Source organism: Paramisgurnus dabryanus, chromosome 17 (genome assembly GCF_030506205.2).
Source record: "Paramisgurnus dabryanus chromosome 17, PD_genome_1.1, whole genome shotgun sequence".
Taxonomy (NCBI): domain Eukaryota; kingdom Metazoa; phylum Chordata; class Actinopteri; order Cypriniformes; family Cobitidae; genus Paramisgurnus; species Paramisgurnus dabryanus.
In genome coordinates, this window is record NC_133353.1 from 34,957,921 (window position 1) to 34,974,466 (window position 16,546).

Consider the following 16,546-nt stretch of genomic DNA (forward strand, 5'->3'; position numbering starts at 1 on the left):
CAAAACGGTAAAAATCAAATGTTTAACTCTAGGGGAGCTGGAAAATTAGCATAGTTTCAAAAAAAGTGGAATGTCCCTTTAATTTGTTACAGTAACATAAAATATAAGTTCATTTAACAAAACTGCTGATTTTTTTTAAAGTGTCCAGTATAGTGCACCCCTACTAAAAATCATTTTAGTTTTTTTTATTTTCTTCTATGGTCTACTTTACATCTTGTTCAAGTATCGTATGTCTGATAAAAATGGGCTCTAACTATACAATTAAATCATCCTCTTTATCCTATTCGCTCTCCCTCAGACTTTGATATGATCACAGATAAGCTCAACACCTTGCTTCAATGCTCCGAAACTTAAACCTGAACATCTGTTCCAACAGGATATGCCCTCGGCCCCCTCTTAAAGTCTCTTAGCTTGAGATACGCTAACACCGGTCCCATGTCAATAAAAAGGCAGACTGTGGTTCTCAGGGGTTTGATTACATGAGTACAGAATAAAGGCTCTCCCAGTGGGACCTCCCTTACACACACACAAACGCACACACACACAAACAGTGTGCCATCATATACAGTACACAAAGCATGTACAATAGCTACTGATACTCTCTCTTCTTCTGAGATATCCAGTAAAGCTGTGGGAATTGAAGGAATGTCTATTGTTTTTGTGCGGTGACCCTTTGTGGGAATTCCAGGATTCCATAATACTCAATAGGTGTTGGTTATTGTGAATGGATAATTAGAAAAAACAATCATTTGTGTGCAAAATTAGAAGCATACAAAATGGGAACAATAAACAGAGCGCAGTGAGACAGAAGAAGCATCTGGTTGGAGAACAGCAGAGCCGATACAGAGCCGGTCGGGCAACCTGTCAGTGGAAAAAAGGCTACAGATTCTGGGTCAGTGAGATAAAGCATTGCCAATCTTTTGATGTTCAAAAAAACAAAGACCTTATGTAAGCTACTTCACACATTTTCAAATTCTCCTCATATTTGTCTAAAGACAAAAGCTCTGTTCCCAAAACTAAAGTTTTTACAATTATAACTATCATAAATCTATATTAATCAAACCGTTTCTAATGTATAAAACTCTTGCAACTAACACGTATGGCTGGGTATTAGGACCAATTTGCAGATTTGATTATTTGTTATTATATGATTTCGATTCAGATCAATATCGATTACTAATCAATAATTCATTAAAATGTAATGTAATGCACAGATCCAATGCACATCTAATATACGTACACATGATTTTTCTTTCTGAATTGTTCATATTTACACAACAAACTAGGTTTAGGAGGATAATCATGGCATTATGAAATAATTTTGTGTAAATATGTCCATTCAAGCACAAGGAAACGTAAACCCAATATTTGCCCGCTGTTTGACGCCTTGAGATGCGGTTTTGCAGGGTGCGTTCTTTGGACTTCAGTAGCACATTAAGGTCTGTTTTGCGTCTTTTTGGTTTAATTATTTAAATTGGCAAGGCTTAAAACGTGCAAATGATAAACTTTTGTGACGATAAAGCACTGGGCCAAGTTACAATTCTGTCAAATGTCCCGAGCATCGTTCACGCTTGCCCCGTGCCATTGGGCACTCCTTATTGATTTCCCCGATCGATATCATTTTGTTTAATTAAAGATCGATTAAAATCGGAGAACCAATATTTTTTTACCCAGCCCTACTAATCTGTGTGCAAATTCTAGAGGAAAACCCAGCAAGCAATTTTGCTTTTAAAAACGTCTAATAGCCGTCCAAACACAGCCCAGACATCTAGGCTATAAAAAGGGAATTTGTGCTGTCAGGGATAATTTAATAGACGTCTAACCATAGCCCAAAAATAAATGAAACCAAACGCATTGTAATCACTGTTGACTTTGCTTACATGATGGGATATCATACATCTCGCAAGTTATTTTCGCAAAAACGACATGTAACCAAAATCAAATTTATTTTGGCAAGAAGTGGGTTACTCATAACCAGACTATTGGGTCTAAAGTTAACTTAGACAGTGAAATCATCATCATCATCATCATTTTATTTATTTGAATTGGGAAACCACAAACAATACTATTACCAATACGGCAACTGGCTGGAAAGCCAATGAGTGTTGTGATTTCTACTATAAATCTGCCTATAAGCGTATGAACTTGTGCTTGCACAATGTTGGTGGTTTCGTGCAAAAACTGTTTCTGCCCTGCAGCCGTTCATAAACAAACCTGTAAGAGCAGCTCAGATCTCACACTTCCCAAAATCTTCTCATTAACTCTCAATACAGTAATTGTTGTGGCTGAACAGTGCAGACAGCAGGGGATGAAAGTCAAGACTAAAAGAGAACTATAATCAGAAGTAGCTTTGAAAACACAAAGGCATCTGTGGTCGACTCTACCCTCCCCAAGCTCAGCCGCATCATCCCCTGCCAAACCACAATTACAGAGACACACCTCCTGTGGTACCCCCATATCTTCATAACTAACTTTAGCATAAACCATAGACAAAACCATCTCTGTTATGGAAATTCTGCAACTTGTTGGTTGCACTCATTGTGGAGTGGGAAACATAATGATAGCCAACAGGAGATACTTTTCAGATCGAAGATGGTTGGTGATTATTTGGGTGGCTGTGAGATGTTCCTGCTGTAAGGATGTTTTGAACCATAAAGGAATATTTTGTTGCTTTTTTAAACTCATTTACTGCACATTTGCCATGCTATCAAAATCCTTTTAATCCATACCTTGGTCAGTGTTTATAAATTAACAAAAAGCTTACAAGGGCAAGTAGGTATCATCACTGTGAATAAACTTAAAGTTCCTGTAAAGTCTCAGTTTGTGACACCACGGAAAAAATTGTTAATAGCCACCCAGCCAAATTAGAATGACGAAATAACCCCAAGTAAATAAAATAAATGATAAAAATCTTTAAAAAAAATAGGGAGTATTCTCTGCTCTGAAATGTTAGGGCTGAAACCACGCCCACTCGCGAGAAAGCTGCCGTCTCTCTCAACTTCCAAACACCGCTACAACCTGAATGGATGCTCGTGATTGTGTTAGGGGCGGAGCCATGCTTGATGGCTCCGGTGCATCATCGAGTCACCTTTTAAACCCCGCCCCAATAATCCTAAACTCATAAATGTGAAAATTCAGAAAACTGTTTAATGGTGTAACTCCACAATTCAGTATTACAAAGTTCAGTCTTTGTAACGTGCAATACAATTCTAACAATTATAACGTGTTTAATTACAAAAATTACTTTCGGAAATGTCTTTACAGCCTCTATAAAACAGCTATAGTTAGGGCTGGGCGATATGACGAAAAAAATTATCGATAAAATGTTTTCCATATCAGTCGATATCGATAATTATCATGATAAATAACAAATCTTTATTCCTGTCAAATTTAAAGGCAGATTTTTGCTCCTGAATGAAAATTGTAAAAACCAGACAGTTAATAATGGTTTTAAACTACTTTTTTATTCAGAACATGACAAATACAAATACTAAAATCTTGTTTTAATGTTCAGGCATCTGTATTAAATGTAAATATATTTGTTATGAAATCAACACATTTCTGACACAGAAAGCAGCAGGCTACTGTCACTTTAAGACCCAAGATAGACTGCTTTAAGTTTTAATATACTACTGAGTAACATCCAGCTGTTTATGTTCACTTAAACAAGAAAGAAAACTTAGTTCAGTGATCACGCGTGTGTTATACATATACGAGCTGTACACTGATAAATGGATGTCAAGGGTGTCACGTTGCTGTGGGAGCGCACATACGCATACAGTATATTCACTGCAGTGGTGGATCTGCTGTTTTTCCTCAGTTTCCTGAATTTGTGAATGTCCTGTAAAAATACTTTTAAAGCTGTGCGGTTGTGTGCGTGCGCTGAAAGAAAGTACAGAATACTGCACCTATTGTGTCTGCTGTGTTAGACGAACCCTGTTTGCGCGTCCAACATTACACACAAGAAAATGTTTCCGCGCATTTGGATTCCGTGATTCCGTCCGCGTTATCCGCATCGCGAAAATCATAGGGCTCTACTAATAAATGAATAACTTGCCTCATCCTCCACTCCTTCAAGTCGAACTGACAGTCTGATTGTAAACCAAGAGCGCGTGCCGCATCCGGAAGTGCTCACGCAAGTTACGCAACATTACGCACAGTGTGTAAACATTATCGATCCCTTATCGAACTGCCCTTATCGTTTTATCGAAAAAGTTTATATCGGTAAAATTATCGTTATCGAATTATCGCCCAGCACTAGCTATAGTGTTATGTACAACCAATGAATGTACAACCTAGGGATGCACCGATAAATCGGAGAGTGATGCTTGCTATGCTTCTCAATGAAATACGGTGAAATGGCGCTACATCCAAAAAGCCAGAGGGCGCTCTCTTGCAGAAACTCAGACACGCAGCTCCAGGAAATGTCTTAAGGATATATTTATATTGCTGTATTTTCATGATAATAAACAATATGTAAAATTATGTTTGACGAGTGTTTCTTTTTCAAATGCATGTTATAAACAACTCAAACTAACAGTGATTTCAGATCGATAAGGAAATAGCTTTGAATAATATCGGCTGTGCAATTCAGAATAGTTATCGTTCACGTATTATTAAGGGCTCGTTATAGTTGTGCGTAGGTCCTACAGCATAGCCGCGACGGCGTAGGTTACGCGGCGGTTTTCATTTATACTTTTGCGTCATCGTCCGCATCGATGTGCAAACACACGCGCAGACCGCTGGTAGGCAGTATCCACGCGTGTAACCACAATAGCAGCGCGACCGTCAAGAAGAAGAGGCTTGGCAAGTTAACCCACAAACGAAGAAGAAACAGCAACTTGCTGTGTATGATTTGAGAAGATCAACAATGATGGAGTAAATAAACAGCGACTTTTGTTGCAGTTTGAGTTAAATCCCTCCTCGACTTGGCTCATCTTTGTTTTCACTGTTGCAAACGGAAATACCCATGATGCAGTTTTTTTTACCTGACTGGAGGGGTTCTGGTGGACCAATCACAACGCTTGCGGTCCGCGTAGAACTGACGCGCTGTTAAAAAAATTGCGAGGTGCATGTCAGGCTACGCAGAGCTAAGCACAGGCAGCGGATAACCTACGCCGTAGAGCTTACGCACAACTATAACTCGGGTTTTAGTGTATATCAGTATTTAACGGTGCACGCCTAGTACAACCACGGCAAATCGCTTTCCAAGCCTTTCTGTGAAACCAACAACATATCCAATCTTTCAATTCACATAAAAAGCTATAAAAAAAATTAACAATTAAAAATTAAACGCTTAAAAATATTAACTTCACATTTCTGTTTTTAATCCTACCCATCTGCTTGCCTTCTGCTTACAGCAATAAAGATTTTCACATTTCATTTTTTGCACTAATCTTTTTGTAATACAGGACATAACAAAATGAAATGGCATGCCTGATTTGAATGCAAATAGATTTCATCATGGTAACCTACGGTTATCTTACTTTACAGTTTTGCCAGCAGCATTTTCATACAGTACCTCCACCCACATGAGAGAAACAAACATTTGTTTAACAAACTAAAAAAAACGGCACACTTTTAATAAAACAAAATACCGTTAGAGGTTTTGTAGAGTTCCCTACAAATGTATTATCCAGGTTGAAGAGAATACAGACATTTATGCATTTGGCAGATGCATTTTACATTTATCGGCATTTGCGTTCCCTGACTTCGAACCCATGACCCTTTTGCGCCACTAACACAATGCTGAGCTATACAGGAGCACTGATACGATCTGTTAAGGTTTTTTTAGCTCTCTCCCACAAAAACCAACTTCACTTTAGACACAACAATGCAACAAAAGAAAAGTATGACACTTTTTATTTATGGATCTATTAAAGGGAATGAATGCAACACTCCAGGGACACATTACATTTACTCACGTTACATAAGTTAACACCTGACATTTAACTGTTTAAATGCTATAAATTGATATAACGTGGGAATATTTGTTTGATGTCATTTAAAACCGGCGTATGAAATGATCCTGGTGAACAAATGAAGGAAATTAAGCTGGTGTCATTTAAAGCATGTGAACTGATGTAGATGAGTCACATTCACCAAGCTGATCTGAAGGAACGACAGACGGACCGGCTGCTTCAACACGGCTGACTCAACCCATGATGCCGTTACACATACACAACAGACTTATATGTCAAGTATATACATGCACTTATTATCAATATGACACGCTGAACTGGAATTTAAAAGACCACAAAGCAAAGACAGGTGTTTCTGTTGCACAACTGGTACAAATGTAATGGGTTTGATTCCCAGGGAACACACATACTGATTTAAAGTATGGCTTGAATGGACTTTAAGTAGCTTTGGATAAATGCATTTACTAAATGCATAAAAAGTCTCCGTTTAATCCTTTATATGCATGTCAAGAGAATGATCACCTTTAGTGTCATAAAGCAGTGTGGGCAAACAGGACTTCCCATGATGCCTTGATGTGGCTATAAGCTCTTTGTCTGTGCTTGCACAGTGGCACCCTTTCTCTGTTTACCCAAATGCAGGTGTTGTATGAGGGGTATTATAATGTGACCTTTACACCATGCAATGGGAGACCCGGTTCTTTTGTTTCCCTGAGAAGTGAAAAACACACCAAAACACAATTACAGGAGTATTGTAAATCTCCAGTTCAGTCAAGTTAAGGTCAAGTTTTATTGGATCTGCTTTCAAGTTTGAACACCTAAAAGATTTTGTGACAATATGCAGAATTACAAATATTTAAGAAATTTTTTTTTGTAAATATAAATAAACAATATAAAAAAAGAGATATTTAAAGTCTCAATGAAATCAAAATTGACAATTTTTATTTTTTAATGTTATATTGCAGTGTTTATTATAAACAATTTATCTGTGCAAGTCATAATTTTTTAAAAATGTATGTGCGCTGACTGCCCTCATGAGCTTCAATCAAAATCTGAAACTGAACTTGATGATGTCAGTAAGTCGGCTTGGGCAGGAGCATCCGTAAACTCCGCCCCTTCATATGTCGTCTGCTGCCAGATCTATTTCTGAATGAAACACCTACTTTTCTATATCCAATCAAATTTACGGCTAAATATTTGTGCTTATTTCGGCCAGGGTTGTTTTTGGCAGCCCTTTTAGTTTTAGTCTTTGTCTTATGGACGAAAATGCTTTTTAGTTTTAGTCACATTTTAGTCACTTAGAAACTTGATAGTTTAGTCAAGTTTTAGTCGATGAAAACACAAAAAGGTTTTAGTCAAGTTTTAGTCGATGAAAACGCAAAAAGGTTTTAGTCAAGTTTTAGTCGATGAAAACACAAAAAGGTTTTAGTCAAGTTGTAGTCAATTTTAGTCTTTAACAAAAAAATTAAAATTAAAAAGTATTGGAAATAGGCTTAGGTTTGACAAGTAGATACATGTAAAACCTTAAGCTTACTATGAAATTTGTCACAAGCAGATTGTCGAGTAAAATTGAATGTATATGATAAGTTTACAGCGTGACTTGTTAGTTACCTTTAAAAAAATATCAGCGTGATGAGCCTTCAGGTGCCGCTTGAGGTTGGTGGTATTCTTCCCACCTAGTTTGTGGTCACATTTACTGTCGTCTACAAATATGCATTCAGTTTTTCTTTCTGATGAATTATACTGAAAGTATGTCCATAAATGATCTTGTTGTTTCCGGTTATTTGCGTATCCTGCACGGTCCTTCGAACTTGCCACAGCCGCAGGTGTGTTGTTGTTGTGTGAAATCTGGTGCGCGACATGGCGGCAGCTGGGTGGTGGGCGTACCCAAAACAAGGATAGGAAGCGGCAGCATTGCTGATAATTTTTTGCTAAAAACAGACAGATTTCACTCAAAACAGGCAGAAATGACGTGAATTGTGATAATTATTTTCGTTCCGTCTCGTTTCGTCAGCGAAAACTCGAAAGCGTCTCGTCAAATTTTAGTCATCTTAGAGACATTTTTAGCTAGTCATCGTCACATTATCGCCATAAAAAAGGTGCGTCAACAAAATCATTTCATTATCGTCATCGTTGACGAAAACATCACTGATTTCGGCGTTTTGGCAGTATGCTTGGGCACCAAATACAACGGTGAACCAGAGATTTTAAAATTGTTAAGTTGACATGTCCTTTAGCCATTTGTTTTGGATTTTTTACTAACAACACAGTGTTTCCCACAGATCTGAAATTTACTTGTGGTGGTAGCTGGTGAAAAGGGCAATCATTATTATCCACCAACAAAAAATGGTCTACTATACATGTAACAAAGAACTAATAATGTGTGACACAACACAATACTTTGATTTATAAAACCTTCATATTAATTTCACATTATAGTTCATTAATCTAACCACCCCAAACTTTTTTTGCCATAAACAAAGCTGACACTGTTTGTCAAAGCACCACGAAAACACTTTATGTTTTTGCACATATATATGAAGCAATTTGATGACCCCTTTATTAAACTCAATTATATACAATACTATGTATACTATAGCCTATATAGACAGTGCAGGTCTATAGATTATAAATGTGACTGATGTTATAATGTTAATAACTTCTATAAGATAGGCACTTTTACTGCTTCTGCTTTCTATTTCTCTTTTGCCGATTAAAAAAAGCTTAATCCACTAATTATTTCAGATTTAAAAGTCTACTTTCTGTCCCGATGACAGACTTTACATTACAGCTTTGCGTTTTTTATATCCTGAGTCTAGAGCTAGAGCTTTGCTCGTTCAGTATTAGCACTGCTTTTTGTAGATTTTAGTAAAGATATTGTCTATTAATAGTAAGAGAAAAAATGGGATAAAGAAAATGAAGCGGCGCGTGGTCGTGACAAGAGCCAGTTGCTATCGCCATAGAAACCGGAGGCACGCTAAAACAGCACTAGAGCTTTAGCGCGGTAGCGCTCACGGCCGTTCTCCGATCGACTCGGGTTTTACACACAATATTAATCAGACTTGGGACCCGAAGTAATGAACTAGGAACGACCCGGACCCATCTGACCATTTAAAATATAAACCCGGAACCGTACGGGTCCCGCGTCCTCAGTGAAGAAAGACCTCTAATGGTAAAACTCTGCTCAAGTTCAGAAACATGAAAGGATACAATGTGACACTGAGGTTGCTTCGCGTCGCGCCCAATTCATTGAGAAACAGAGAGCACGTGAACGGACACTCAACCGGAGAGACACAACGTGCTTGCACGCAAAATGAAGCCAACTTAGATGCTATAAACACATATGCAAATAAGCATATGCGACCATTTTGGTCGCAGTGTGTTCCCTGGCTGCTCCGTATGTGCTGCTGCAGTTGATCCAGTTTGCCGCGCTGGATGATGAGTTTATGACGCGTGCATCATCTTCACGGTCACCCGACCCCCACCTCTCTCTCGCGCACTCTCTTTCGTGCGCTCTCTCTCTCTCTCTCTCTCCAAAACACGGGTCATCCAGTCGAGTTCAGAAAATACGGAAATTCGTAAAGTGATTTTTTTTTACCTGGGCGGGTCGCAATTTACCTGGGCGCAGCGCCCAAGTAGAGCCTATGTATGGGAAACACTGCAACATAACTCCAATAATTATTATATATTATTTAGTTTAGGATTTTTGAATTTACCATGCAGCTGCTTCATAGAAAGTTATAAAAAATTTGAAAACTCCAATGTAAAATCTATTAATCATCAATAATAACTGCAATTACAATATCAAGCTGAATCATCGGCAATTATAATTTTTGTCATAACTGTGCAGCCCTTGTATGCAGTTGCATTGTACTTGTTTAACAAGACCTGCATAACTTATGTTCATGGTTGTTATTACATCATAGGTCAACAAAAATACAGGTCACATGACAATGAAAGCATGTCTGGAATGTATGCATTCTGCACCTACCCATACTATATAGAAAATACTGTTTTGACAGTTGATAAGTAGATACTTCCTCTCATTCAGTACATACTATCACAGTATGATTATATATGCAAAATGATGTAAAGTTTTAATAAAACTTGTTTTGCATTTAAGATGATGGTGGTCATTGTGTGTAAAATCTGCACTGTTGCATCTCTCACTTGTTCACTTGTGCGTTTAACATGCATTTCATTTGTTCTCGAGGATTAGCACTGGGCCGAGACGTGTCGCGTTTAAATTTCTGCCTGGCTGGGCACCTATGGAGGAGCAGTGATCCATGTGCGCTGTGCTACCTGAGGTTGCGTTTCTCCCGCTGTGTAAAGCTGTATGTTTACAGAGATCACAGCTCTTATGATGACCAGAGACCAAACTGCTAAGCTCTTATGATCTGATGGATTTGTATTAGGGCGGCTCAGCTTTAAATGCAAACGCCAGTAGCTGGCACCTTGTAACCTCAGTGTTTTTATAAACGGAGCATAGCATCATGCAAATACCAACGGATTGTCAGGGTGAGATCCAAGGTCTGCTGTGGAAAAGTAGAGTTGATTTGGATGTCAAATGTTTCGAGAAACGCACCGGTCAGATCGGTTTAATAGTTTGTATGGATCATTATAGATCCCAAATCACATTTTACATGTAGTTGTGTCATTAAGTATTTGCACGCAAAAATACATTCCTATAAAATTTAACTGAAAAAGATAAAACGGCGGTTAGCTACCTAGAATTTAAGCTTCAAAGAAAAGTCTCAATTAAATATTTACGAGAATCTCAATAAGACACCATATGGTGATGCTATGGATCTAAGGGTTGGCATATGGTGTTGTGATTCTGTAAATGGACATTACCATTAGATTAAAGCTTTAATATAATTAACTTGGGAAAGTCTTAACTATGGGAAAGTCTTCAGTTTCATGTCTACTTAAAGGTGCGGTAGAATGTAAAACTGTATTTATCTAGACATAAATGAATAATAAGAGTTCTGTACATGGTAATGACATATCGTGAGCCTCAAACACGATTGTTTCCTTCTTTTTAATTATTTTTACAATAATTATCTTATTGTTGATAAGACAAATACACAAGGACAACCAAAGTATGATTCAAAAACTCACTGAAAATACTAACACACTGAAAATCCAAAGTTTGCTCTGTAGCATCCTCATTATCTTTACCTGCCGCTACAAAAATAATCCAGCAACATTTCCCATTGATCTATAGTTTTAAATGACAACAACCCAACACCTGAAGACAGATAACAATAGGGGAATTCCTGTTAAAACTGTTTTATGGCAGATTTACAGAAGTTTAAAGAGGCACTTAAGCAGCAAATGATGATCTAACAAACAAAACACAACAACTGGTATTCTTTACAATAGTTAGCAGAAGTGTAAGGGTCAAAGTTAAACCAAATACCACCAAACAAAAGTTGAAGCGTATGTTTTTGTATGATTTCAAGGTAACTTACTATGTCTACAAGTGGTCATGTCAGCATTCTGGTGACATGTCTTGTATTTGTTTATGTTATATTCTGGGAAATTAAGTTTTATGTTAATATGACTTTCTTGCTGTTTTCTAATAAGCTGATTTATCCAACACAATCATAGCAGTTTGTAAGTATTTGTTTACCCCTGTGGCATTGGATTCAGTGGTGGGGTACCATTATTGTTTTTTTTAATAACGTACGTACGTTTCTGTACGATTCACTACGTATGTATTTATTCAAATTAACCACCTGGTATAATATACGTAGTAACTCCTGTGAGAGATCATGTTGGATTTTTCATATTTATCAGTATTTTTGTGCAAACAAACATACTCAGTGATGACTATTCATTCACTTATGAAGGTTTGATAAAGAATAGAAGACACCTGTCTGTCCCTCAAATGAAGCTAAAGTGCATGCGATGTTGTCGCCTATCCCAGTTTAATATGCATACGCAACTAGATGCCACTATTCCCTTATAAGGTGTAAACAGTGAATTGTTTTCAAAACATTACTATGTCCAGGTATCGTGACGGAGCAACTTTTTGGCACTACCTTTCAATGTAGTGGTACAGTTTAAAAATGTTTGAGCTCAATACAGTATCTTTGCCAATGCAATTCAGGGCGGTGTAGCATAGTGGTTATTAAGATTTAAGCTGGTATTTCTTGGTTTGAACCTTTAAGGATTTATCAATTAACCTTCACACATGCCCCTAAGCAAAGTTTTTAGACCAGTGGCCCGTTGCAAAAACTGCTAAGTCTAGTCTTACAAGTTAGTCATCTAATATTTTTCTTCAAGACTGGTCGTTATTTTAAGTCAGTAACCCAAAAAGTTAGATTTGTCTAACTTGAATTTGAAAAAAAAAACTAATACTAGGGCTGCTTGATAAATCGCACGTGATTCTCATGCGAATCTCGTCAGTAAAGCTGGTTCCTTGATTAGTAATAAATCGCTGCTGCTTTCAGATGGAGCGGCATTTACTACACAGAGCCGTAGTTCACTGACAAGAGGGGAAATATCGCATTTATAATCGCAGATGAATTGCCTGCGATTATGAATGCGATATTTCCCCTAAATAAGACTGATTAGAACCAACTGCTAACTGGTTAGAATAGTTAAGACACAGGCTGCGTCTGAAATAGCATACTGTGACACTAGGTACAGAATTAGATGAACCTACTCACCTACCGTTAAAACAATAGGTACTATAGACAGTTTCAGCAGTAACAACATAAAAGAGCGGCTTTCGTGGTCAACACATAACTTCCGGTAAACTCCGCTAAGAAAAAATAAACTACTTTAAAAGGACTTTGTTGTTATTTATATAACAAGCAAAATAAACAACACATAGATTCCCTAAGAAAACAAAACATTTGCTTTTTTCGACAAAAGTTCAGTTTAGCAACTAGTCAGACAATTAAACAGAAACCGGAAGTAAAGTTCCGACCAGATCCATAATCGCGTCACAGCAGCATGTGCGTCCGATGAAACCGTTTATATAGTATGAATATGGGTAGTATGAATGAATTCAAACGTACTACATCCACCATGTTGATACGTCATGTGACATGCGTCGTCATAACAACAAGTGAGTCGTTAACTGGAATGGACTTAAACTTGTGCATTTTACCCACAACAAGGGACAGCTGTTTAATATATTTGATAAAGCATTTGAATAGAGCCACGTACCAGCTTTTCAACTTTTTTTTATAAAACAACGCATCTTCTTATTCTTCCCTGGATAACTTCTCTCCAGATGAATTCGTACATACTACTTGCCTCGTCTACTGCTTTTCGCCTACTATATAGTTTTGGAAGTAGTCGGTTTCAGACGCACCCATCTATGTTTATGAAACCGACCACAGGTTATTCCAGGGGACCTGAATCCATGCTATGTGTCGTGCACTGATGACTTCATAAAAATGTGTCTTTAATCAGGGGAAATCAGATATAAATCTAATCAATTATCATGCAATTATTATGGTAAACTAAAATTTACATTTAGGCATTTAGCAGACATTTTTATCCAAATCAACTTAAATGAGAAAAACACCAAAGCGACAAAGTTGATGAAGTTGTGACACTTGGAGTGTAAACGATAATCTAATTCAAACCATTTTTTTTAAACAATTCGCTCTCAAGAATCAACAATCCATATGTTAATAGTGTAAACAGATCTTTATTTACCCAGCCATCTGCATCTGCTTTAAAAGTAAACCTGTACACACACAACATTTTCGATTCGAATTACGCATGCGCAAATCATTTGATTCGAATTTTACTCTGTTGCACATGAAGTGATGTTTTTTTTTTACATATCAATCATATGCACATTTGACAAGATGATTAAGAAAAATGATAGACAACAATCCCAAAAACTGTGGGAACAAACTACCCTTACGAAAATAAACCATATGTTTCTATAGTTAAAAATGGATACTAAGTAAAAAAAAAGTTAATTCTAGGTTTTTTTAATAGGTTTTTAAAGAACTCGATCAATACGACAAAAACATGTTTACTAACGTTACACTTTTACTAACGTTACTGTAAAACCATTGTTCATTTTCATAAGCGTGCATTTCTACGCGCATCTCACTGAAAGACGCGCAAAGTGTTTTGTAAGATGTTTTTCGTTATTGTCTTTCTTTAAACCCACCACGAGACTTTTTAATATAAACAAGTTAGACCTGTGGTGACACACTCGTGTTCGTTTCATCTAAAGTTCAAGTAAACAAAGCAGGCATGTCGCACATCTGCGCAGCTTTCTATAGAGAGACAATGCATTGCTGTTTACATTAAGACACATATCATTCATTAAATAAAATATTTTATAGCAAGCTCACCTTTCATCCAGTCAACAACCTGCTTTGGTGTCCATCTCGTTACGGGGTCCATAGCTTTAAACAGTCCGGAGTTTTTAAATGCTGGATGTTAAAGTATGGAGCATCAGCATTTATGTGCAAAATGTGATGATTGTTTCATCCCGTCCTCTGTAAATCCAGAATTAAAGCTTAGCGACACGAGCAGCTACTGTATATTATGTGATGTCCGTTTCGCGAAAGAATCGTTTCTTTGAACCGGTTCTTTTACAGGTCGAACCAGTACACCAAATCGGACTGAAACGTTTAAATCAGTTTGCGTCACGAGTCAGTCAATATCCATAAATTACTCTCTTTCAAACGTACCGAAGAATAACTGACTCGAAACGAGCAATATCCCAAAGTATATAACCCTACCTCCTCTTAGCAGCGCTCTACTGTAGTTACTCCAACAGTACACTGAAGTGTGAGACCTGAAAAGCTGTTGATACTGAGCATGCGCGCACCGATCATGCACACAGGTTCGACATGAGTCAACCGTAAAGCTGATACTATAAACATGAGGGAATTTAAATTTATGTAATACATTTATTTAAATTAAATTTTATATTTATTTAATAAGAAATTAAACGTATTTGATGTATTCATGGTACAGCTAAACACCATTTAAAAAGGCAACAAGTGTTCAGTCAAGACATGAACGTGAATTTTACTATCACATTTTTATTCAAAAGTTCTGTTTTTTTAAGTTTTTAAAAGTTTGATCGGGGTTTATGTTGAAAGTAACTGAAGACATGCTTTTCACTGAGAAGTAAAACATACATGTTTGCGGTCAAACCAATATGCCTTAAAGTTGTTTTGTCCGCGCGCATGTGACATTACGGTGAGAGAGTGAAATAATTGATTTCAAAATAAAAGCCTCACAAGATTTTAAAAATATTTAATAAATACATCCAGCGAAGGAATATTTCAAAAACATGTAAGCAATAAGGTAGGAGAGGCCGTGCTTTATCGTGGAATAAGTTATGGTTGTGACGGTGCAAGGCAAAGTTAATGCAACCCATTCAGCCATAACTTAGTCGCACGAGCCTCGAGTACCTTATTCCATACAGCAAATAAATAAATAAATACATTTCACTGGCCAAAAATATGTTTTAAATGTATACTAAATATATTTTTGAATTTGAAAATATTTGTTGATATGAAGGTTAAAACTAAATATATTTTAAAATGTATTTCAAGGGCAAGCAAATGAATTTCTGATTTGACACCCATATGCAAAGAAATGTATTCTTGGCCAAAATATATTTTTTATATGCTAAATACAATCTAATTTTATAAAGTATATTTTAGAAGTTGAAAATATATTACATTTTACCATTATGTTTACAGGTTTGTAACAAAGTTTTTCTTCCAATGCAACGTGAATATATTTCAATATATACAAAAAATGGCCAAAAATATATTGGTGAAAAAATATATTGTTTTAAACATATATATTTTTGGCCTTTTTTATATTTTGAAATATATTTAAAACATATTTTTTGCCGTATGGGATTGCTTTATAGAACATACAAATATTACAAATATTAAAGGAAAAAACATTATTATGAAATTATTATGAAGTAATCACTAAAAGCATTCCCTGATCAGCTGTCAACAGAATGTTTTTTACATGTTTACATTGCTAACGTATTGTTGGGTGCAGAGGTCATAGCTGTGTTTTATCCTGTAACGGAAACTGTTTTATTAAATAAAAAATGCATCCACACTGAACTATATTAAATAAGTCGATTAAGACAAACTTTATGTTAGCCAAAAATTGTAAAAAAAAATTAATTGCTTGCTTATAGCTAAGACCAGTCGACCAGCTTGGCCAAGCTTCCAGGATGGTTAAGCTGGGTTTAGCTGGTTAAAATTCACACGCACCTGATGAACTGTTGACTAGTCTGGATTAGAGCTGTAATCGGGCCTTAAAAGTTAGGCCCGAAATGTCCGGAGCCCGACAGAATGCAGCCCGAACCCGAACGTACATTTAGATTGACAGCTTTTTAAAAGCCCGAACCCGTTTACAGCCCGACATTATTTAATATGAGAAATTTACACAGGTTTTAACATTATTTATTCATGACTAATAATCTACACGCCACTTGGAAGTTGAAACAAAGAAATAAGTAATCTGTAACATTGTAACATCTCATTCTAAATAGGCTTATGCAATACACTATAAATATGCCAATAAAATTATTATTTCTTAACGAATTAAATTAACATAATACATTCTGAATTAAGATGGGTATTTGGCAATAACGAAAT

The 16,546-nt window shown here is 36.6% G+C and overlaps 1 protein-coding gene across 5 annotated transcripts in view; it reads right to left on the reverse strand.

The window, feature by feature from the left end:
• LOC135748974 (connector enhancer of kinase suppressor of ras 3-like) overlaps positions 1 to 14,689 on the reverse strand; it is a 67,801-nt gene extending 53,112 nt beyond the window's left edge. For all 5 annotated transcript variants that reach the window (XM_065267306.2, XM_065267305.2, XM_065267307.2 and 2 more), the window contains exon 1: positions 14,255 to 14,689. In XM_065267306.2, the coding sequence (XP_065123378.1) occupies positions 14,255 to 14,306 (52 nt within the window). In that variant the 5' untranslated portion in view covers positions 14,307 to 14,689. The remainder of the gene's footprint in view (positions 1 to 14,254) is intronic.
• Between the last annotated feature and the right edge of the window lie 1,857 nt (positions 14,690 to 16,546).